The 24,692-nt window shown below is 38.8% G+C and overlaps 1 protein-coding gene across 8 annotated transcripts in view; it reads right to left on the reverse strand.

Annotated features, from left to right (window-relative positions):
* ROBO2 (roundabout guidance receptor 2) overlaps window positions 1-24,692 on the reverse strand; it is a 540,145-nt gene that overhangs the window by 47,918 nt on the left and 467,535 nt on the right. For all 8 annotated transcript variants that reach the window (XM_075516579.1, XM_075516554.1, XM_075516590.1 and 5 more), the window contains exons 15-19: window positions 21,587-21,711; window positions 18,614-18,785; window positions 11,729-11,911; window positions 2,297-2,339; window positions 611-738 (exon numbers count right to left, since the gene is read on the reverse strand). In XM_075516579.1, coding sequence (XP_075372694.1) covers window positions 611-738; window positions 2,297-2,339; window positions 11,729-11,911; window positions 18,614-18,785; window positions 21,587-21,711 — 651 coding nt within the window. The remainder of the gene's footprint in view (window positions 1-610; window positions 739-2,296; window positions 2,340-11,728; window positions 11,912-18,613; window positions 18,786-21,586; window positions 21,712-24,692) is intronic.

A 24,692-nucleotide genomic window follows, 5' to 3' on the forward strand; every position in this document is an offset into this window, starting at 1 on the left:
AATTATGAATCATTACCTCATCTCCCCAAAGGGCCTCTCTCAATTCAAAATGGAAATAAAGCCCTAAAAAAATCTAAATAGTTCCCTTTTATGTATTCTTTCCTCCAATAAGAAGAAAAGTTTCTGAAGACTTTGAGGCCTTCTTCATGGATTATAGTTGAGACTGGGAGCAGTCCCTGAGCAGGAAGGGGATGGGTAAGGTGACAGCAACAGTGTTCTTCTGTCCTTCTGCTGAAGTAACATCCTTCCCGCATCCCCCGAGTTCTTCTCTGCTCTTATGGACATCCTCTATCCCTGGCTACATTGCCCTGCATAGCAGATTGCTCATCTCCACACAAAAGGGAATGAGTTTGAGCAACAAATGTATTTCTCTTGAGATGATAAGCAGACCCTGTCTCACCACTGTGGGCTAAATTACAAAATAGACCTACATTTTAAAGAAGTAGAAAGAGACAGAGCAAAATGAACATTTTAAAGTAAATTTTAAATCGAACCTTGAGTCAAACATAGAAAGAACTATAATGATAAAAATATTACAGTGTTTATCATAGATGTTAACTAACAGAAGCCTATTACACACTATACCGTGACTTAATAAAATGGAACCTACCTCCACGACCGAAATTGCCAAGATCATTGGGTCCACTAGTGCTGTTGTTTACTGGCAGACTTGTGGCAGGCCAAGAGTCTGCAAGCCAAGGATAACTGGGGTCACTTGCATTCAACAGACCTGGTCGACTGAAGCAGAATAAGAAAAAAAGATATACGTACAAATATATTTTTTTTTTTTTTAAATTGAAATATCTGTGAGACAACTAGTGATTGAAGAGACCATATCACTGTTCTCCTAACACCGTAGGTAAAAAACAGTTTAGAAGACTTTAATTTATTTCAAATTAAAATTGGGTAGCCTTTGATGATTTAAAGACCTTGAGCAGTTAATTAAGGATATATACAAATCAACTTTGTCAGTAGAAGTGGGACTAGGCATCCGTCGTGATTCTGCCAGAATCCAAATGAACTCCGTTGCCTGTGTGAAACAGGGGTTAGGCAGCACCATCACGGGATCCTGCACCAGGGCTGCATGATAAATTACCACCTCAAGGGAGCCATCACTCAAACTGATTGCTCCGTATCAGCCATTTCCAGGACTTTGGGCTACTATTTCTTCCTTCCCTTGCATCCCAAATGCACACCTGTCATCTACAGGCTGGTAACTCTTTCTTTGAGCACTCTTGGATGGTTTAGAGGCAAACAGGTTCGAGCAGGATTGATGGAAAGTCCACAGCTATCTTTATCTGCCACCACTGCATGGCTTTTATAACCCTGCAATTCCCAGCTTTGAGAGCAGCATTAGACGGCGAGTATGTTGAAAGAGAAGGTACGCTCAGGCCATAAGGCACCGTGTCTCTCTCGTCTCAGGATAAACAGCCAGAAGTTTAGCAAGGCAGGTGGATTGTTTGTATTTAACAGGGAAAACAAATCCTTTCCTGCAGACACCCCCTTCCCCCAACCGAAAACAAAAAGGCAGCCACAGTTCTGCAGCTTTTCTAGGTTATTAATGCACTCAGGAAGTTGGAGCAGCATCTCCGATCACTGTACGTTGTAGACCCCCGCCTGGCACAATCCCTAAGAGAAACATCGGTTTCTATGGAAACAGCAATAAGAAGACCCAGCCGCTTTCTTGCCACATCTACTCGCTCTCATTAGGCCTAATCTCTTTTTGCTAAAATATTGATTAAACCGGAGATTGGAAGTTATTACCAGGGCCTAATTACAATCTCCATATTGGCAAAGGGAAAATAGATGAGGATATATGGGCCCGTTATCAGCTTTTATCAATTTCAACTGAGTAGCCAAAGTTGTGGAATCCAGTCCTATCAATCTACAGCCTATTCATCATCCATGAATCATTTATTTTGTGATCGATTAAGTGTAATTGTTCACTCACAGCAATTTAGGGGGAGCCAATAAGGAGTCTTAAACAACAGCAACTTCATTTGCTAATGTCTAATTCATGCAATAAACATCCCGGTAACAAATGAACACATTCCTTGTGATATTTACTACTCATTTCTTCCAGGGCATCTGGGAGATATGAAACATCTGGGTTTGATTCCTCCAAAGTGCACAACAGATAGGTCATTAAACCTTGTGGTAAGCTACTTAACTCCTCCTAGCATTGTCAATCTGCCAAATGATTGGTTATTACCCCAGTGTATCACCTATAGCATTTTTCAGATCCCTAATTTTAAAAATAAATAGGATGGAAAGACCTTTATACAAAGAAACATACCTTCCATTGCTCATTAGTCCTCCATCTCCTCTTTGGAAAGTGACTGTGTTTTGGTTGGAAAAACAAAACAAACAAACGTACACACACACACGCACACACATATAAGACAGGGAAAAATCAATTAGTAATAATTAAAAGTAACAATTCAAACTGCTCATTGTCTGAGATCGAAGGCCTCTTGGCATCATCACATAATAAAGTACAGAAAATATGAGAAAAGTATCAAACACGTTAGGGTTACAATTTGTTTAGGATTTCACTGCACCTTATTGACTAACATCAGTTTGCTCCGTAGCTTGCAAGGCAAACCAGCCGCCTGGGTAAACGGCCTGAATTTACCACTGGCCCCTTCATACGACTTTGCGTTGCAAGACTGTGCCATGTGATGAAATTGTTTTCTTGGCATGCTTTTGCTTCGGTACATAATGACATTGCACCAGTGAGTTAATAACATCATGTTGTGATGCAGTGTAATATAATGTCACCACACAAATATGCCATTTCCCAGGACAAATACAAAGAGGTGGCAGCTCTATTAGAGCTGAAGGGGTGAAAAAAAGCATACAGCTGCACCATTTCCAGTAAAAGTACGGTATAAGAACCAGCACCCACACATAAATGCATACACGCCAGTATCACTGGGAAGAAAAAGTGTTTCCAGTCTTGCCATGGGGGATGTCAAGGATACGTTCAGAGAGAAATTGTTTTTATGGTTCCATTCATGGGTGTTTGACAAAAACCAGCCTCTCCCTTATCTATCTTATTAACAGGATTACATTTCAGGGCAATAAAGGTAAACCCACATTACTGGTGAGATGCTAATTGACAACATTTGATGCTCCTTTTTGAAGCACTGGCAAATATTTTGAATCAAGGCCAACAGACTACTCTGGTTCTCAGTGGCAATATCCCATTATTTATTGTCAGGCATAGATAAGGCAGACTATTAAACTATATCAATGTCCTGGACACCTGCATCCTTACAGGCCCCTGACAAGATGAAGGTTCAAATTTCAGAGAGAAATGGAAGAGTCTGTGGCCAGTTTAATTTAAAATAGGCCTTGGTTTGGAAATACTATTTACCTTTTTAAGACAGACGTTCCCATCATTAAATTATAGTTCCCAGAGTATTTGCAAGATTTTCCAAACATTAGTCCAAACTACACTAGTTCAAGATTAGGCTTTTCTATTATACACCATTCTAATCAGTCAAAATTACTACACCCAACAGAAATGCTGTGATCATTAAAAAAATTAGCAATGACATAAATCCGCTGGGAAAATACTTCTGATACCTAATAGAATCCTTGTCACTTTATTAACTCCTAGGATAATTTCACAGTCTACATTCAGCAAAGGGGACAAAACTGGCCCCTCTGGAAGCCTTGCTGGAAGCATGCTTGGGTAGGGTGATTAATTACCCTTCACTGCAGAACAGACTAATATCGATATCAGAAAATCACTGCAGTCATATGTCACATCAAAATGGTTAATAGCTGAATTTTGAAAGGATGTAATCAAACCAATTAATGAAAAGAAAATCAAAATGCAAGTATGGGAAGTATTAAATAAAAGTCTGCTTTGAAAAACAAGACATGGTAAAACATTGCAGCTAATTAATTTTAGAACCGATGCTACTTTCATTCACATTGTTTCTAACAGGCTGTCAAATGACTGTATCACTCATTGCTTAAAAGTCAATAATCTGCAGTGCCGTGGATATCATGTGTGAATATGCAAAGAGGTGGATACTGCCTGGCTATGTTTCAAAGTGTGTTGGCCAAAAGTACATTAGATGCTGTTTCATTTCTCCTCCTCCCCTTCAAATTTAATACTCCATTTCTCCAACTTTCGCATTTGTCAGTGACAAGAAATAAGGAAAATGAGAAACAAAGGTGCGTTCAGTAACAACCCTTATAAATAAAGTTTACAGATTTAAGGGAATTCCAGTAAAACATATTTTCTGAAAACTTCTTGGGATTAATGCTCTTGTTTAGACTATCGTCTACCAGAAATAATTTTAAAGCAATATTGTCACTACTAGTACAGCACATACAGGTGTGTGAGATTTTAACTATGCATGTCATATGGAAAAAAAAAAAATCAATACTTGTGGTCTTCAAAATATTTATATCGCTCGTGTACCTTTATAAAGCAAAGCTAAAATGGGGGAGCTAGTAGGAGACTGCAGCAATGTTTGCCAGAAACATTTTATTTTCTGTGTAGTGAGGTATGGAAAAAACTCCAAGGCATGCTGTGAGAAACATATCAAGAAGACACGACATCGAAACCTTTTCGCTAGAGCCATAATTTCTGCAGATTGGCTGTGGCATATGAGCTTGTTGAGAAGAGACAGGTATCACAGCATTTACTCTTTTTTTCTTCTACCTGTGTATCCTGATGGTAGTAACCGTTTCTTGTTTTTTTCCTACATTAAACAATCTTACACCCTAACAATATAAACACTGGTTTTAGAAGAAAGGTTCAGCTTAGTTTATGACAAAAAGAACCTGTCTTGCAGTGACAATGTTTTTCCTGGGGAAGACTGTGCCTGGCTTATGTGATGTGTATGGAACTGGGAAGGAATACAGGTTCTTTCGTTTACCCTTCACCCTGTATACCAATGCATGGATGGTTATAATCTTCATGAGAAAATAAACAAGCAAGTATTTTAGTTATTATTCTTGGTGGAAAAGGCTCCGGAATATCAACTAAGCTAGCCAAAATTGCTCTTGAAGTGTGGACATGTCAATGAGGATCAGAAAAAAAAAATCATATTCCTGATGCCATCCATAAATGGGCTACCTGAGGCTGGATAGAGAAGGTGCCTTTCTTTTAGTATCAATATTGTGAAAGGTAAGACAGCTAACAACAGAGGATATGGTCAGGCTGCCAACACAAGCACAAGGTTTATCATTCCTGCCGTACGTTTTGTCAGCATTTTTGCCTGCAGTTTGATTTCTGCAATTACAAAACAAGTCTAAACACCTGAATAGGAGCATACTTAATGCAATGCAGGCTTGTAGATGTCACTGCAAAAATAAAACACACAGACAGCTGGCTTTATTCATCCTGTCTCCACTTCAAAAAGAAGCAGAGCAATTTCAAGGGGCAATGTAAGAGGAGGAAGGGAAGGATGTGCCTATCACTGACCCACCCATCTCCCTCGCTTTTTATCACCAAGGAAGCAAAAAAGCTCTTTCAGCACTCTTTGCATCTGATATATGTTCTTAGAAAGGCTGAAGACCTGCAGGGATGAGATTGGTTTTCAAAAGAAGATGAAAAAATAACCTCTGCATAGAGAGATTTTGAAGGAATCCCCACCAGCTTATACTTCAAGGACTGTAAAAATGCAGAAATATAATCCAAAGTGCATTTTAAATGCATAAATATTTAAGGAAATTATATTGTATATATTTGTATGAAGAACATCATACATTAAGAAGCTTTTCACATGCTTTTTATTAAATATATAAGGAGGTACCCAAACTATTTACTAATATTATCTGACAAGGTTAAACTTAATCTTCATGCCTGCTAGAATTGGAAAAATAGGAATGTGTAGTAAGTTGACATTCTGAGGCAAGAGAGCTTTAGAAAGCTTTAGAAAGCTTTCTGTATGCCTATCTCTAGTAGGCCACATTTTCCTACCGCAAATGAAAACTTTAATGTTGCCAGCCAAGTCTCATTCCTTTTTCTGATAAGCTGTTCCTCAAATATGAATGTAGATTAATCCTCTTTTAATAAGCATTAACTTAGAACAGATAATCAGCATATAAAAATTCCATAAAATCTTCTGTCTACCTTTGGTTGATTCTGTCAAATAATTTATCCTCATTTAACAGTTTCAGGAGTTGCACATAAAGCATTCCATAATTCTCTATTTTTAATTTGGTTTTGTTTACTCAGTTTCATGAAATCTTTAATCCCAAGGAGCACTAGTCACTAAATAAGCTTACCTACTCATAAGTGAAAATATGTATTTACTTTCTTTGCATGACTGATGGCCTAGACACTTCAAAACACCTGAATATTCAAGTGAGTGGTTACTGGCACAACAATGAGTTTGAGGGCACAGGAAAGATAAGCAGATAAATGAAATTTCTCTTATTGCTACAAATGGATTCCGTGCCTTTGTTGTACAAGTTCTTGTACCAAAATGTGGAAAGAGAATTGTAACTTCCAGTACAATATAAATTCTGTTCTGTCATTGTAATATGGGAATGAAAGAATTCATCCATTATACAAGAAGTGGTCAGATATCTCTTCTGTGCCATCTATCTTTTCTTGTATCATGTAGAAACCCACAGTGCATGTTTATATCCAGGCAATCTGAGTAAAAGGTAACCATGAAAATACAAAAAAAACCCAGTGTAGCAGTACTTTAGCTTTTACAGAAACTCACAAAACTAAGACAAATACATCCTTTATATCACAGAACAGATGACTGAAAAGGGGTAACATTTGTATTTAGTGTCTCTGTGCCAGATTTGGTTTTGCTGATAACATGTCACAGTCCCGAAAATGTATACTTCTCATACAGCTGCAGATGATGACGCTCGATTACCAGTAGTAATCTAACAAACATGGTCGAAAATCATATGTCTTGTAGTACTGATATTACCGAGGACCAATGCCTGGTGAGTCATGATGGGGGAAAGGGAAGTGGAGGAACAGTGATACAGTACAGAGCTGTGGCTCAGTAACTACTGAAGTCAGTTCAACTGAAAATAAGTAAAAAGATTTAGCCATGATTTTCAATGTCACTTTATTTGTGACCATATAAGCAATCGATCAGTGCTTATGAAAATGTTCACAAAGACAGAAAGCTTAATGAATTTAACTCAATCAATTATTCTTCTCTGGCACAAATCTTTACCAATTGTGTGACATTTGCTGTTTGCTCTCCTCCTACACAGTGTTACAGTAGTTTAGTCACACAGCAGAAATTATACCTCTTAGGAGCCTAATAACAGAATACAAATAACAAATAGACCCAGTGAGTAACCCATAATCTGAAAATGACCCAAAAGGATATTTTTAGCAAGTAATTATATAACTGCAGAATCCAGACTTTTAAACAACTATTTTTAGTGTAGAACTTAAAGTTCTACAGATATGCAAATACAACTGAAGAAAACAAACTAAAAAACATTTACATCAGAAAAAACTGAAAAAAATAGGGTTTTGTTTTGTGTCCGAAATAGAGTAAGTATATGAATGTTCCACTAATACATTCAATTTTCTTTATGACACAGTCAAATCTGAACGTTCTGCAACTTTCTGAAGGAAGAATTTAAAGCAGATGTCTGAACAAAAAGTGTGCACCTTCTAAAATCCGAGTATATTAGGATAAATTCATCTTCAGTAAAACTTTATTGACATCTGTCTCTGATGAGATTCTGAAAGCTACATACCACTGTCTAGATATTTAGATCTGAAACCAAACTGTTTATGAATTGTAACTTTGAAAGGAACAACATACAGTTGTGAGTGTCATGAAACCTCCACAAGCATAGGTATGTTTGTCTAAATGATATTACCAATGTCAAATTCAAATATTAGAGCATTAACAATTTTTCTTAGGGAACTCTGGGTATAAAGATAAAAAACATGGACTATGTTCTTTCATAAGAACAATTTTTCTTTTTTTAATTATTTATATTTTATTTGGACTTGACTACTGGATGACTTAGGTTCTCAATGCCTCCAGAAATGATTATAGGCCAGGAAATAGAACGATGTGCTGTTATAGATCTATAAAGTCCATGAGAGGTCAAAACTATTTTTAAAAAAGCAAAGTTTTGGCAGTATCTCTGACATATCCTAGTTGCCCAGCACATGTGGCTCAACTGCACTGAATCATGCACAGTCACTGTGGCTCCAGCACAACCCTGTGTCATGCCAATGTATGCTACAAAGACAATGGAAAAAACTCACCACAGTTACAGACAGCTGGCCGTGGCATACTCATAGGAACAAACGCAAAGATGCATTATTTCATTTTGGAAAAAATCCTATGTTGTGTCTCAAAGAAAAGCAAGTAAAGCATTTAGGATAGGATGTGTTGTGCCACAACTTATACTAACTTGAACAAACCTGCTTGGAAGCCAGAGGAGCAATTCCTGAGCCCCCAGAACTTCTCCACGAGGACACTTCTCCCTCACAATGTCACGGGCCCCTAGGGCAGACACCACTACCTTTGCTCATCTTCCTCGACAGCCATCTGCTCTTTCCTGCTAAGCTAAACACTCAAGCTTGTGGCTGAAGATAAGCAAGAGCAAGAAAGCAGCAGGCTGAGCATGAGGACCGGTTCAGCAGTCCAGTAGGAAGACTGGCCTCTGTCACATGGATGGCAGAGGGGACAGAAGAAGAGACAGCTTTGGTAAGTGCAACTGAGGGGCCAAGCTACACGCAAAAACTTTACTGACTTCTGCTGGACAATGCTGAGATTTACCAGCCTTTTACACGGTAACACTGAGGTATAATTATTTTTGAGGTTTTGAATCTCGAGCTTAGGTATGAGAGCAGAAGCGAATTATTTGCATTAATTATTTCTATTAATTGTATACTCTATTTTTCCTGGCTGTCCATATGTTGACTAAGCTGTTTGCAACCTGCTGTTTCAGCCACACTTCGTTTATTCTTCACATATCTTTAATCACGCTTACAATAACGGTCTACCGTATGCTATGTTTATTGAAGATATGAAAATGAGGATATCAGCTTTGAATTGGGTAGGCAGAAAAAAAGCAAATGCTTCAATTTCAAAAACACCATAAAGGCAATGCGTGCATTGGTTAATCACTAGATTGCTTGAAGATCTGAACACCTCATGGTAAGGCCAACGTATATGCAACTAACAGCTAAAGTGGAAGAAAGTTCCATTTCTCTAGTTAGATCCTCAAAAATGTTCGAGATGATACTTTTTTTGAGCTTTAAAATAAAAATTCAGTTATATATGACTAATGCTTATTTATGTTAAGTTAGTTCAAGCATCTTGTCCTGCGTATTACTTTCAAAACTGCATTATTTCGAGGAGTTAGATGAGTAAGAAGTATGCAGAATTATAATGACAGAGACATTAATGGTGGTAGATTTTATGTTCCCCTGAAGTCATCAGGAGAATGAATGCTACATTTTTATCACAGATAGGCAGCAGAAGTATTTCTCCTTGTATTTGGTTTTAATTCTGCATATCTCACATGTTCATAAACACTTAGATAGCTATGGTTTGCAATGACGTGTTGGTGAGGTAAGAGACAGACTAATGGACAGTACCTGCAGGGGTGAAGGTGAAGGACTGAACTGCAAAACAAGAAAGCAAACACATTGTGAGTTACAGACCCTGATAATAAGCGCTAATTGCAGGGCACGAGTTTCCTCTGGAATTTACTCAGTTGTGGTTGAATATCATAAGCAGGACATGACAGTTGAGCTTAAAGCACTAACCAGCCAGCAGCCAATGAGAAATGATGGTTGGAAAGGTGAGCAGTGAATTTTGACAGTCACATTTAAAGACTTGCTGTGTAGACATGCTGTTCTCCAAATAAGAAACATTAGGATGAATTTGGAAGGATGATCTGTTATGCACTTTCCTTGCTGAAAGCATACACTATTTCATAATTCTGATGATGGAAATTCTGTGTCATGATGCAATGTTCACATCACACTTAGATGCAGCAAACATCATGAGAAGGAATGAGTTGCAGGAGACACACTGTTTATAATGACTATTGTAATGATTTACAGCTATGCATTTCAAGGTATAAAAGACATTGCTCTCAATCTATCCCCCCGCCCAACATGCCAACTCACATACAGGGCTAATAATTCTGCTTTTAAAAAAAAGAGTAGTCTTAGCTTGTGTCCCAAGTTTATGTATAGGACTGTTTCCTAAGAGGAATAACAGTACAGCTGTCTCTTACTATGAAAAATCTTGGGATCTAGACTGATGTTTCATATAAACACATGTGTAGGTGTGTGTGATATATATTAGTTTCTCAGTTAACACCACCCCACCTCTCAGAGAGTAAAAGTCATTGCTGTTAAAGGAAAGAAAAAAACACCCGGCAAAAAGCATAACGTATGAAAGATACAGGCCACGTGGTGATGCAAGGTGAGGTTCCAGAGAAACCGAGTCAGTCCAAGAGCCACTGAAAGGGTCTCTCCTCCCTTTGCTTCCACTGCTCATCGGATTTCTTCTTGGGCTGCCTTGTTTCAGTGAGCCAGTGGAAAACTGATCCAGCAGGAAGGATTGAAAAACAACATAGAATAGTTTCCTTCTGGTTTAGTGAGCCCAGTCAGGACATTGAGGAGTCTGATGATGGCTAACGTCAAGGTGAGGAGGCATAGGATTGTTGGCTGCGAGCAGGGAATGAACATTGGTTTTTGGCAAGTTGGTAGAAATGCTCAGCCACTTAGGGAACCTGTGTCCTCAGGTTTGCATGTAATAACTTGTCAATAGAAGAGTACTAGCTTAACTTTAGTGTGATATAATGTCAACATTAAATATGCGGTGTCCTCAACTGCACAAATCTTGCTTGAAAAGGAAATCTTTTCTCTTTTTAAATGTTAATAAACACCACAAGAGAACCTACCCCAATATTTGAAGAACAGCTTTTTTTGTGTTAAATTAGGCTTCAGAGTGACCCATTTTATGGTAATTCACCTGACTTCCTAAAAATCCATAAGAATCCTGAAGCACAGAATAATACACAAAAACAGGTTGGGGGAGGAAGAAAATATTTTCATTTGGCAAATGTATTTATTTTTCCAAATGTAGTTTTCAAAAACTAATTTGTAACTGGAGCAACACATTGGCAAGAGGGAGCACACTGTGAGGGCATTCCAAGGTGTTCTACCTCTAAGACAAAACTTTTTATGGCTTCTGCAACAGGTAGATTTTGACCACACTTCTCTGTCTAATACATCATTCTCTTCTCCTTCAGCTATACGTATGGAGTCAGTGATTTAAGTGCCTCCCTTCATTTCCCATGCACATGGCTTCAAAGACATGGATATGCATGGGAATGAAGAAGGAGAAGACCAAATACTCTTTCTAACCTTCCTTGTAAGGGTCTAGTCTAATTCACATTTGAGCACACAAATGGAGTCAGACCACTAACAGAGTGCCTTCTGAGCAAGCAGCAAAAGGACCAGTTAATCCTCTTTGCACTTTTTTATGCTAGATGTGCTGGAGATGTAAAAATAAAGACTGTCTTATGATAATGATGAAATGTGGTACCGAGCAATGCATTTAAAGCTTCTCATACACCAGCATTTTCACAACATACATTTAAAACAAGCATACAAAAGTCACCCAGGCCACCTTTGCTGCAAGTCCAACATGTTTTTTAAGTAGGTTTAACAGCACCTGTTCTCTTCATGATAGACCCTGATGAGATGGTAATAAACAGTTACTGTTCTTACCGGCATAATTGCTGAGCCCCTTCCTCTTCTTTCTGCGCCAGTACAGCCAGATGCTGAAACCCATCAGAATTACCCAACATGCACCACCGATGCCAGCTATAAAGGCAGGCTGTTTGACAACATCAGTGATTTGCTCAGTTATGCTGTTGTTATTTTCAGTGATGACAACTTCGTTACGACCTCCTGCACAAAAGAAATTTGACACAACGTTGTTATTATGGATTCTGTAATGCAAACAGGAACCAAGGACTGCAAATGAAAATTTAAAAATCAGTAATGCACCTCAAAAGAATAATCCACAGTAGAAGAGCTTTAATGACTAACAATGCACACCTGAAATCCAATGTTTCTAGAAAGCAAATCCATAATTCATTGTGATTCTGCAAACCTATATTTGAAAAGATAGCTCTATCGCGCTCTCCTAAGTAATCTAACAGATGACAGTCCAGAGCCTTTGTTTAACAATATACATGTTTGTTGGTTTGTTTTTACATAATTATAGACAGAACACAATGATGAGAAAATGGATCATAGGAAACCAGTAAAAAAAAAAAAAAGCAATCAATAAATAGCTTTTTCCAAATGAGAAATCCAAATACAAGATATACTACAACATCAAAAGATGGTTCCTTCTCTCATTGTTGTCAGCATGCCAAAAATTCTCACTTAAGTAAGTCATTTGGTTTTGCTGCATGCTAGAGTTTCCAAATTTAAAATAAAAAATAAAGTATATGTATTTTCAACTGGGGCAAAGATGCATTTTCCAGCAATTATTTCATGGGCAAAACAATCCATACAAATCCTAAGTGCACCAGCTTTGACACAAAGCAGAAAATCACGTAGCTAACTGTAAGCTCTAAACAATCACAGCAACAGATGCTATTTTTTTTACCTAGAATAGGCACGAAAAATTCTTAACATCAATCTGTAAGAAATAATTATGACATGGAATACCAATTAAAGTGACATGCATCAAAAATTACTATATAGGGTCTTAAATTGCGTCTATTACATGAAAAAACTGTAAATTTCAGTAGATGCTCCCATTGTTTTTTTCCCCCTCTTTCTCTAAAAGGGAACTTTTCTAAAAGGAAAAGCTTGGTGTCTGGCTTGAAAACAAATGCTCATTACAAATGTGAATGGAAATTCAGGAAATGCTAAAGCATATAGTTCTAGGGCTAGCACTTTTCTCTTCAAACCTTCCCGTGTCAGAAATGGTTAGTTTTAAAATTAGGAAATGCGGAACATATTTTTCTGAAAAAAATATGAATATTGATTATATGTACATTTGATATAAACTGCCCACATCTGCAGTTTTGAAATTGGTGAAAGAATTATCCATCATTTCCAGTAAAAGCATTTATATAGCTCAATCCTTGAAATGTTTATGCAGTATTATCAGATGCCTGTATGCATGCTGAAGAGCTGCAAGAACAGCTACTCTACTGAGACAAAAAAGCTGCAAATACTATGATTCTCAGTTATGAGAGTCTATGACACGCACGTAAAGGTAGTAGAATATGGCAATGCAACACTGAAATGGTCATTCAGAGGAAATTATTAAAAGTATTGTAGCATTATGCCTTGCTGTGAAAACGTACGTATTCCCCTTCTATAACTCAGCAACAGTTAAATTTACCGCTCACTTCTTTCAACAGAACAGCCCCTGTGTCAGCACACTGGCTCCCGCCTAAAGCAAACAGACAAGGTCGTTGGCTAAAGCAGATGCGAGAAGTCTGACACTTCCAGTTTTATTTCCACGGACACCTCTTTGCAGGAGACCCAGCGTTTACACCAGTCAAGCTGCGAGTGAGGTCCCCGCCAGCGGGCCCGTCGGGCTGACCGTGCCTTCCCTGCCCCAGCCCGCCCCACTGCCGTGGGGACCGGCTCTGCCCCCGTGCTGCCCCAGCCAAAACGCAGCATCAGGCCCGAAGCTGCGTTCAGAGCCGGGCTGAGTTACTCGGGAAGAAATGCGATGCGCTGCATTACGTTGCTATCACACTGTTAATGATCTCGGTGATTTTATTAAGCTTTCTCTCTTTCAGCACCATGTCAATATTTAGTAATGATGACCGTCTGCTTTTGCAAACAGACTGCTGAAACTGTGCTAGAGCTTGGCTTCCTTTCAGTAGTTCTGCGCAAGGAACAAAACAGGCTTCCCGCAAACAACATAGGTCCCACAGAAGGATGCTGACGGACTACGCCTGCTAATGTATAAAAAGGCAGTACACTAGTACTCGTATCACGTACCAGTCTATACTGGCCATGCCGGTAAGCTTTACTAGCATCAGGGCCTGGTAGCTGCAGCTGTTCTTTCCCATACTTTCCTATTTTGTCTTGCCCCTGCCAAAGGCCCGATGGTTTCCAGTCTGATGTGGTTTAACCCCAGTCGGCAGCCAAGCACCACAGAGCCGCTCGCTCATCCTCCCCCCCGGTGGGATGGGGGAGAGAATTGGAAGGGCAAAAGTGAGAAAACTCATAGCTTGAGATAAAAACAGTCTAATAACTGAAACAAAATAAAATAATAATAATGATAATAGTAATAATAATAAGTTGTAGTGAAAAGGAAAACAACAAAAGAGAGAGAAAGGAATAAAACCCAGGGAAAAACAAGTGATGCAACTGCTCACCACCCTCCGACTGATGCCCAGCCCAACGCCACGCAGCGATCGCTGCCCCCCGGCCAACTCCCCCAGTTTCTATACTGAGCATGGCATCATATGGTATGGAACAGCCCTTGGGCCAGTGTGGGTCAGCTGTCCTGGCTGTGCCCCCTCCCAGCTTCTTGTGCACCCGGCAGAGCATGGGAAGCTGAAAAGTCCTTGACCAGTGTAAACATTACTTAGCAACAACTAAACCATCAGTGTGTTATCAACATTATTCTCGCACTAAATCCAAAACACAGCACTATACCAGCTACTAGGAAGAAAATTAACTCTATCCCAGCTGAAACCAGGACAGAGTCCTGATGCAGCAAGCAAGAATAAAACTCAGTGGGCACCTGTGACAAGGAAAAGAAGGGAGGCAGCAGTGGCTCCTTTATCGGATTTTCCCCTTTTTTTCTGCCCACGGTAGAACCAATCCATAGGTGCACCCCAGTGCTGAAAGAGGAAGTGCTGAGAGTAAAACTAATAGAAAGAGGCACTCTACGGCATAGTCTTCCAGGCACACAATTGATTTTCTAGTAGAAATCAGCATGGGAGTTGATGTTGCTCTAATTGCCATTAACTTTCAGTTAATTTCTGTGCCCTTTGGAGGAGAGGTAAAAGCAGCGGGACAGTGAGGAAACAGGTAATGTCAGTGCTGCTTCGGAGGCAGCCGTGCTGCCATGGAGAAGAGCGGGCAGGGAAGCGCTTCAGAGACACTGGCTTCAGGAGTGGACGATCCTGGACTCAAGAAAAGAACAACTGCTTCCCGCTAAAGCCTCCAAAAAGTCTGAAGATCCTGTTTTCTTCTCTAAGGTGAGAAACCAGGCTTTTGAGAATGGAAGATGTGAGAGCAAACTGCAGAGAGCCTGGGGAGAGCTTTCAGCGGACTTTACGCTCTCCCTCTCTTCTAGGGGAAGGTGCAATCTGCCTCCAAATTGCCTTCTAAAGCTTGCAGTCTGGCTGTTTGCCTTTACCCTTCAGTGCCTAGCAATTACAACTGCAGAAGTAATAATTCATTTATGTCAATTTATTATGTCAAAATAACATATGCTATGTGAATTCGATGGCTGAAAAACAAATGGATACAGATTAATGTTACCCACTGACGTTTGATAAAATTAATATAATCGTTGGGGTTTGGGGAAACAAAAGGCATTAATTTTGTATTTCTTTATATAATATTTAAGCAGAAGTAATAACTATGTCATCCAAGGTACCAGTGTACTATTTCATATAGTGCAGGTGTTTCTGTAACAATGCTGTCAGTTCAACTAATTAGAACATAGACAAGGGAAGTGTGCGACCTGTAACGCTCCATTGTTCCTGAAGACAAAAACATAATGAAATATAATGTCTTCCTCCCATTGGAGAGTAATGAAGAACAAAACTAATTTGTCAGACCAAAAATTAATTAGACACATCAGATTCGATTGTACCTATTACTGTGAAAGTTTGCAGCTGTTCCTCATATTATTATGCCAATGATGGAATGTAAGAGTGAACAGGCCAACTGATGAAGAGAAATAATAGCTATACCATTAACCAACATTGCCGTTATCTCCAATTTTATTTCTAGTTTTCCAAGTGAATTTTTTTAGCATGTCAATAGTGATCATAAAAATTGTATTCTTGATTCTCTTTGAGTCTTCCATAAAATTTTTCAACGTCCTGCTTGAAGTATGGGCACAGGATTCCTGTTACAGTGACACAATTTCTAACTAAAGAAATAACATACTTCCTACTGCTCCATATTCTCCTGGTTTTACTTTCTGGATTATCACAGGTCTGTTATCTAGAATTGGTCTGGGAAGTCAGTAGTTGATTATCCACCATGAAGATCAGTTATTTTCAGAAAAAAAACTTCTTAGAAGAACATATCCTATATTTAAGAATAACATCTTTCTTTTTATACCCTGGACTCTGTATTTCATGACAATGAATGTCGTGCTGTTTAGCAACATGACTTTAGCAACATGACTCTTCTGCGTCACTGACCTGCTCTCTCCATAATTCAGCATTTCTGGAGTTGTTCATTCTGTTTGCAAGCTGTTAAGCAGTATAGCTAAGCACCAGGCCATATAGGTATCCATTATAATACAATCACTCAGTAATATTTTCCCATTCATGATGATGTTTTGAGGTTTATTCATTAGCTCATTTTTAATCCATGTATTTTTTTTTTTAAATTTATCTAAAAAATTCATTTTCTTATTTTATATTCTTGGTTCTCAGTCAAACATCGAGTGGTACCAACTCAAATTTTCCAGAAATGGTATCACTTAAACACTATTACCTTTATCAAGCAAATTTATAGTCTGAGAAATAACTGCCAGCAATTCATAAGCAATAGAAAAATGGGACCTAAAGAAAAGGGAGATAAAGACCATACAAGTAATAACCACATCCAGGTTTATGTTCCCAAAAGGGAAAACAGAAAAGAGAACAGAAACTCAACCCAAACAGAAAAGACTCTCCTTTACTTTTCATGGAAATGACTCTTAAATGTGCAAAGATGCCACCAGACAGACTTGTTGAAGCAGATATTCTGGGATCATTTAGGGAACGAATAAATATCATTGTAAGTTTAACAATGCAAAATTAAGTCTCTAAATGCCAAATAACTTCTTTCTTTCTTTCATACTTTATTTGTATCCTAACATCCCTTTCCTCCTTCCTGCAAACGATACAGATCTCTCCACATTTAAGTCTTGATTACACTAGTCCTTTTTTGTAAAGAAAAAGTCAGGATGAAGGGCTGTATCCAGATGCGGGGCTGAGTATTCTGGGAATCATCCAGCAAAACACTTTGGTGCAAGTTTAACTCACAACACTTTAAGTGACACAAGGCTACTCATGTGCTTAACATGCAACACACTTAAGTGTTTTGCGGGAACAAGCCCAGTGTGTTTAGTGCCTAGCTAGATGGACTCCCTCATGCAATAAGAAAAAGAAGTCCCGCTCAAAGTCAGTGCAATGACAGACTAGTCTCACAACATCGGTTATTTACATAGAGGTCCAAAATTCAGGCCTATTAGATGATGAGTTTCTTGCATTTTCAAAAATCAATTTCTTGCTTTCAGTTCTAGAAAACCTTTTTCCCCTCTTTTCTTTGGCATTTCTGTGGCTGCCTTTTTCTAAAACCAGTGCTACCTTCACCTCCACTCTTATATTTCCTTCTCCAGTGACAATATATACAAAGCTGACATACACCAATTTCTGTTTTGATGCATAGGGAACTTGAATATCATTTAACATTTAAGGAATGCTTAGGGAACGGCCTTTTCTAAAGGTCTGCACATAACAGAATAGTCCATGTTTGGGACATTGTGTTGACAACATCTTCTAGAAAGAAAATATTTAATAACAACAAAAGACCCACAAACAAACAAAAGCCCATTTAAGTAATAACTAAATTAGATCACACAGATAAAAGCAACAAAATTCCTGCATTACGCACTCAAAAGAGGTGCTGCTCTGCACAGTTCGGTTCAGTTTTGCTAAATATGGTTACTTCTCCCATTCTTACCCTTCCCATATTGTTCCTGCCTTTATATTTGATACTTGAGAAGAATTTCAGAAGAAACAGAATCTGTGTTTCCCTCAGGTCAGAAAATTAATTCAGCATGGAAACCACTACTAAGAAACAGTCATTTCAAAGGCAGGGATGATAATACTACCTTCGCTCTCTACGTGCTCTCTATGTGCTCTCTTAGTGACTAGAGGCCACTTATTCTTTGACAGAGGAAGCTTGTCTGCTTGGGATACCTGAGAAACACTGACTTCAAATGTTCAGAAAACCGACTGTAAATAGTGCCTTAGGCACCAACGGTACGAGTAAGGCAATATTACAATCATCTGAACAGGAGGAAAAGGGAGCTCGAGCTGTTCCATAAATCTGTCAACCTGCAGAAGTGGTAAATTCATTAAAAAAATATTAAAACAGTTTCACTAGATAATCTGCATTTTCTCATGTGTCTCATATTAAATCAGTTTCACTAGATAATCTGCATTTTCTCATGTGTCTCCAGAACATATTTCCCTCCATTGGCTGCAAGAACTCTGCACAAAGAGAAGACACAATGTCAGCAGGCAGTGGGATGTTAAAAGCTAACTAACTAGCTCTATTCAAATCTCATCTTTTGCTCCACGGATTTTTATGCTTCCAGAAGTGATTTATGAAAGCATTTCTGAAAGTTGAAACAGGCAAAACAAAACAACAAAACAGATAATCACTTACCAATTATTATGGGTTGTGGCTCACTTTTTACTCCCACACCTGCACTGGTGCTTGCAGCAACTTCCACACGGTACTGAATACCTGGATATAGGCCACCTATTACTACAGACCGAATGGCTGCATCTACTGTTTTGTTGATATGAAATCGAGTCTCATTACCTAGGCACCAGATCTGGGACAAAAGTTGATGTGTTAAAAAATAGGAAATTCTTCATACTCTCAAACAATCGCACATAGATATGACATATCAAGGTATTGCATGACAATCATTTATTTTGGACTTTTTAACAATGTTACTGTCCAGGAGTAGCTGGAATTGGGATGATTTAGCTCAGCAAACTATCCCAGATTAGCATGGGACCAAGCCAGCTGCAAAGACTGCTAGCAAATACCTGTCTGGACTCTGGCTCTCCGTGGACTGCAAATTCTGTGGTTACACTTCTTAGAAGCACAGACCAGAATCATCCAAGTGAAAAAGAGACGTTATACATTAATTGGAATCTTGTTCAGTAATATGATTACCACCAAACCTTTCCTAAAAAAAACCCACATTTTTTTCATCCTTAATTTCCCTCTGGAGAGCAAAAGGACACCCAATAATACAAGCATAGATTGAAACACTTCTTAAAGTACTAAAGAAGAAACAATTTTCAAAATCCTTTTCAACTTCCTTTCACTGCACAACAGGGATATGGGAAATTTCTGAAATGGAATAAGTACAAACTCACTTCTTACTGCTGCTTTTGTGATTACTTACATTGTTCAGGAATCCAGATATCAGTTCCTGACTCAATTACTCTCTAATTAAACAGAAAAAACCACTCTATAATCTCAATTTGCATTTTGTGATGAGAACAGTCTATGATTTCAGAGTGTTATGTCTCTCCCTTGCATTTTTCCATAAGCTTTTCCCAAGAAGTTTCAAAACTAAGACCTTTTAGAAATTCTTCTTCAGTTAATGTTATCTGCATATACCGCTTCTGTATTACTAAAGACTACCACTCAAGCAAATCAATGCATAAACATATCATATGTACACTACATAATTATAATAGCAGAAGAAAGCACTATTGGTGGAACCACTATCAGCAACCAACTGATGTGTCTAAGCAGCAGCAATGCTCTCTTTACCCTCATTTTTGACCCCACTCAGTGCTTTATCACACCTTATCTTTTCCCTGTGAAACACTGAGGAAGATTTGGAGGGCAAAAGAAACCCTTGTTCTCCTAAGCTCAAGTAGATCTTATGGTCAGGATGCATTAGGGTGAGAAACTATTGCATTCATTCTTTCACTCCTTGTCTGTCCTGGTCTTAGGTTACAGTAGCTATGAGATGTCCCTAATTAAAGGCATTTAATTAATAAATTAATTTACAGGCACTCTGATGCTTGAAGTGGACTCAACAGATCTACATTCAATTTGTTAGAAAATGTACTGTGAATCCTCAGCAGTCATTTTATGCTCAAGGAAGTATTAGACTCTTCACACTACATTCACTGTAGCCAGCTCACTAATCAGACAGCCACCTAATGTAACACAGAAGGGATGTAATAGGTAGTGACTCCAGCTGTTTTTATAAACAGCCTAGAGGTCTGAGCACTCACCTGGAACGTGGCTTTTATTAATCATCAGCCCACTTTGTTTCATATCTACATATTTTGTGGTTTAGGAATGTGCTTTGCTCATTTGCCTATAAGCCCTTGATGGTTAATATTGACTTATACTGGAGTCAGTATCAAGATTAATTAAGCTAAAAGATAATTATTAATTGGTATGAAAATGAGATCAATAAAATACTGGGATTAATAAATCTTGATATTGACTAAAAGTAAAACAAAAGAAGTGCTATGCTAAACATAAATACTGTGAGCATTTACTGCATCCCTCTGACCAAGTGATAAGCTGGAAGAGCTTGAACCATTATTTGATTTAAAAGTCAAGCACTTTCTACCTTCTTGGTGCTGTGTTCCCCCGGGGTACAGCAGGGAAAAAAATTACATCTTTTTGTGTGAAATAAGCTGCATCCGCTACTTCTACCCTTTGTGGGACTGTCAAGAAAGCTGTCCTGCTCTACTTCAATTAAAAATTTCACATTAGGTATACAAGCCAGCCACAGCAAAGTTATTTAACAAACAGTGTGTTCCATAGTCACAAACCTGTGACAATGCTGAATCCTGCCTGATCATTTTCTCCCTAGTCCTCCACCCCAATAACACACCGCACTTTTTCCATGTGAAAATATACTTGTGCAAAAGTGAGCTTAATGGGGAATTAGAGACTACAACAAAATTTAAGATGATATATAAGGAGTGGATACTTTGAGCCACCATAGCAACAAAGAAGGAGAAAATACAACCAATGCAGGCAACTCTCATATTACAGACTCTGGATATAGTAGTGGTGTTCAACCTGTTCCTCAGAGCAAACAACCTAGCCCTTTAAGTTGTGAATCTTGACAGAGACAGTACTCAGAAGAAGTCTTGTATTCTCTCAGAGCCACAGTCCTTGACTTTGACCTTGAAGTGTTAGGATTAGTATTTTTGCAGGGAAAAGAAGAGGTATCTTTCCTGTCTGATTGTCCTATCTTTTCTGTCCTATCTTTTCTGCCAGATTGAAGGCACTCTAAGATAGGGACTTCACCACCTGTCTTGAAAGTGCAGAAGCCCTAACAAAAAAAAACCCCTTCTTCTTGTTCCATAGCAGGGAAAAGTAAGAAAGAGAAGCACTGTAAACTAGCTGGCAATTACAGTTTTCTTCCAGATCTAGCTCATGGCATTTTTGCTTTTAATAGAACGGTAGGACGGCTTAAAAAATATATATATATCCATAAGCAGTCAGTTCTCTTTCTCCACATAATTATACGGGCAGCTGTAAATGGTATAAAATCTAAATCCATAAACAGTGCTATTGTTTTGTAATTCAAGCAGGCTGTTTCCTTAAACACACCCCCCTCCCGTTAGACATCGCTTCTACCTTATACTCCTGGATGACTCCATTTTGGTGATCTGGAGGGGGAGGATCCCAGGAGATGCTGATGCTTGTGCTGTTGTGGTTTCCAACTGTCAGGACAGTAACAGACTGAGGAGGGGCACTTGGAGCTACACCAAGGAGAGGGAACAAACAGAAGCAAGACATTAATCCATTTGCTAGAACATGAATTTTGCTGAAATGGTGTAAGAGCAAGCAGGCAGTATACAAAGTTCACGCTCCCTGCAAGCCTAGGTATGCACATTTTGTTAGGCACTGACAATTTTGAAAAATGCCTTTTTGAAGAGAAGCATAGCGCTGAATGACAATGTGGAATTCGTGGCAATGGAGAATCAATACAAATCGCTCCTCGTTTATTTATATTTAGCATTTCTTAAGTTTGCGTCGGAATTATTCTCATGCTTGCATTTGTTTTCCATAATATGCATGGATAGCTATGGATATATCAACAAAGTCATAATGTGAGGCTGCTTCATCTGGCCTGAAAAGTGTTTTGACTCTTCTTTCTCCACATGGTCTAATAATAACGTGAGCAGCAGATGTTTAAGGATCTTTTTTTGTTTCCTATTTGTTCTCCAGGAAGACATTAACTTGACAGGTTTAAACATAAAACCTTGCAACTCCTATGTGGAAAAGGGTTAAAGTGTTCAGGGCTTTACATCAAATGCCAGTGAATAGGGGAGGTGCTAAATTAGGTCAGATATATACTTATGTCCTCTTTTCCCTAGGCAAATTGCTCTCTCTTCAGAGTCCTGTTCAGTTCAACCATTCACAGCTGTTTGGTTGCCCACTGCATATCAAGGCCATATCTACAAGACAATTGCTTGCCAGCCCTGCTACACTGGCTAGAAGTGTGAAAAAAAAAAAAAGAAAAAATTCATAGCTGTTAGTGATCAGAGCTCTGCGGGCAAAGCCCCCCTTGCAGCTACACCAGCAGCAGGGTGCTTTTGCTGGCTCAGGAGATGCTGTTTGGGACGTGGCGCAGCAGCTCCACTGCGGAAAAGTCCCCTCTGTGAGCATCTGCTGCATCTCCACGCGGGGGCTCTCCCACCATAGCTATATGCCACGGCAGAGGGCTGTGGCATATGTCCCTCCTCAGTCACTTAAAACTTCTTGCTGCCCCCCCCCCCCTCCCTTACTTCTAGGCAAGTGGTGAAACTCCGCCGCAGTAGCAAGCGAAGTCACCAAAGTCGAGTGTGTTATATAAAGGTATAGTCCCTGGGGAAAAAAATTATTGATAACAGCTGCATTGAACTGGTCCTAGGATCCATCTAGTCCATTTATCCCAGTCCATCTATCCAGTCTTCAACAAAACTAATAGAAAGAGGCTAGGAAAGTGTGAACTAATAAAGCGAGTGTATAGTGATACCTCTCCAGGACAATTTTCCAATTCACAGAAGCCTGTTGCTTAGACACTTTCTGTTCCAGAACACTTTTCTGTTCTGTTCTTTGTGTTTAATAACTCCTTATGGAATTTTTTTTCCACGTATTTGTCATCACCTTTAATATGATCTTAAAACATTTAAGATGAAATATGGAAGTTTATTTTGAAGACTTATAGTAGACCTTGTACCAGAATCTAAAATATTTATCACTCCCCCCTCCTGCAATTTCAAATCTCGATAGCTCTCTGGTTTTGGGCATCTCACGTCATGTGTCACAGCTCCCTGACTCCAGTCTCCTGGCCTAGAGAATTCCGATCCAGAGAGGACTCCTTGACTGCTAAGCTCTATGGCAACAGGAATCTCATCTTATCTTTAACAGATATTCCTCACTGCATGAACATCCTTGCACCACGCTTCTTGGAAAAGCAAAGAGCCACTGGCATCTTTGTACTAAAGTCTGGCAGGTTTAACACAAGTAAACATAGCCACAGATATCAGGAGTATTCAAGTTTCCTGAGTCAATTCAGATTTCCTTATTGTTCCCCATGGCCTCTTTGAGACTGGCTATGTTCCCAATTTGGATGCTCCTCAGCACTTGACCTGGCACAGGCTCAAGGAGTTGAGCTCAAATCCTTTCCCTGATAACCCTGAAGAGCTGGAGTAGCCTGTTGCAGGAATCACACAACTTAAAACTAGGGTATCAGAGGGGGGGACAAGGGACTATACAAGATTATGTCAGAAAAAAATATTTTAGAGGAAAAATGACACATGTATTATTGTCCTGTGAGGCTGCACATTTTGACAACTACGTTTTCAGATGTTGGTTCAGCTGCAAAGTAGATAGTGCTTGGTAGAGTCCTTGTGACCTTGAATGGTGCAGAGAAACAGTGTACTGGAGGGGAGAAATGGAGCTGTATTGTGGACAATTTGACTCTTAGCCAGTTCAAGCGAAGCACGGAAAGGTGGCCTTGGGCTACTCCTTGCAACCGTGCAAAGCATAAAATTGGTGAAGTTAATAGTTGCATTGTGTATTTTATGGCAAGTGAAATAATTTGCCACACAGTAAAAAATTAGCATTTTAAAAGTCTTCAAGTTATTCAATAACAACAAACCCATGAATAAACGTATGCATGCAATATTAATTAAAACAACATTTTACATGAAAATAATAATCATTAAAATGGCAAAGCTTAACACTGTATAACTCATTTTTGTTTTTAAGTACAATGGAACAACTTGCTGAAATGTATTTACTTTCATCCTGAAGCACAAAGGGCATTCAGAAATATAATTTCTTATATACACATACCTGGAAACATAGAGACTGAGAGAGAGAGAGAAGAGTAAATGGTAAAGAAATGTAAAATTAATACCATACTCTAACATTGAAAGAAAAACATACTGTATTCATTTGTCTTTGCATTTAAACTGTATGAATATTCTAGTTAATATTCTACCAGTGTGTGTCTTTTTTTTTTTTTTTTTTTTGGTGGATATATGGTAAGTTTGAAGCAAAATTAAAATTGCAGCTGATGAATGCAGCTGAAAGTATCATTTTAAGAGTTGCACTAAGGCAAGAAGGAATTGACAGACAGCAGCCGATAAAAACTAAGGAGACTTCCATTACCGACTGTCATATTTTTGTGGTGACAAACAATATGCGGAACAAATACTACCCCACAAAGTTATTCCAAAAGAGATTTAAA

This window comes from Mycteria americana, chromosome 1 (assembly GCF_035582795.1).
Source record: "Mycteria americana isolate JAX WOST 10 ecotype Jacksonville Zoo and Gardens chromosome 1, USCA_MyAme_1.0, whole genome shotgun sequence".
Classification (NCBI taxonomy): domain Eukaryota; kingdom Metazoa; phylum Chordata; class Aves; order Ciconiiformes; family Ciconiidae; genus Mycteria; species Mycteria americana.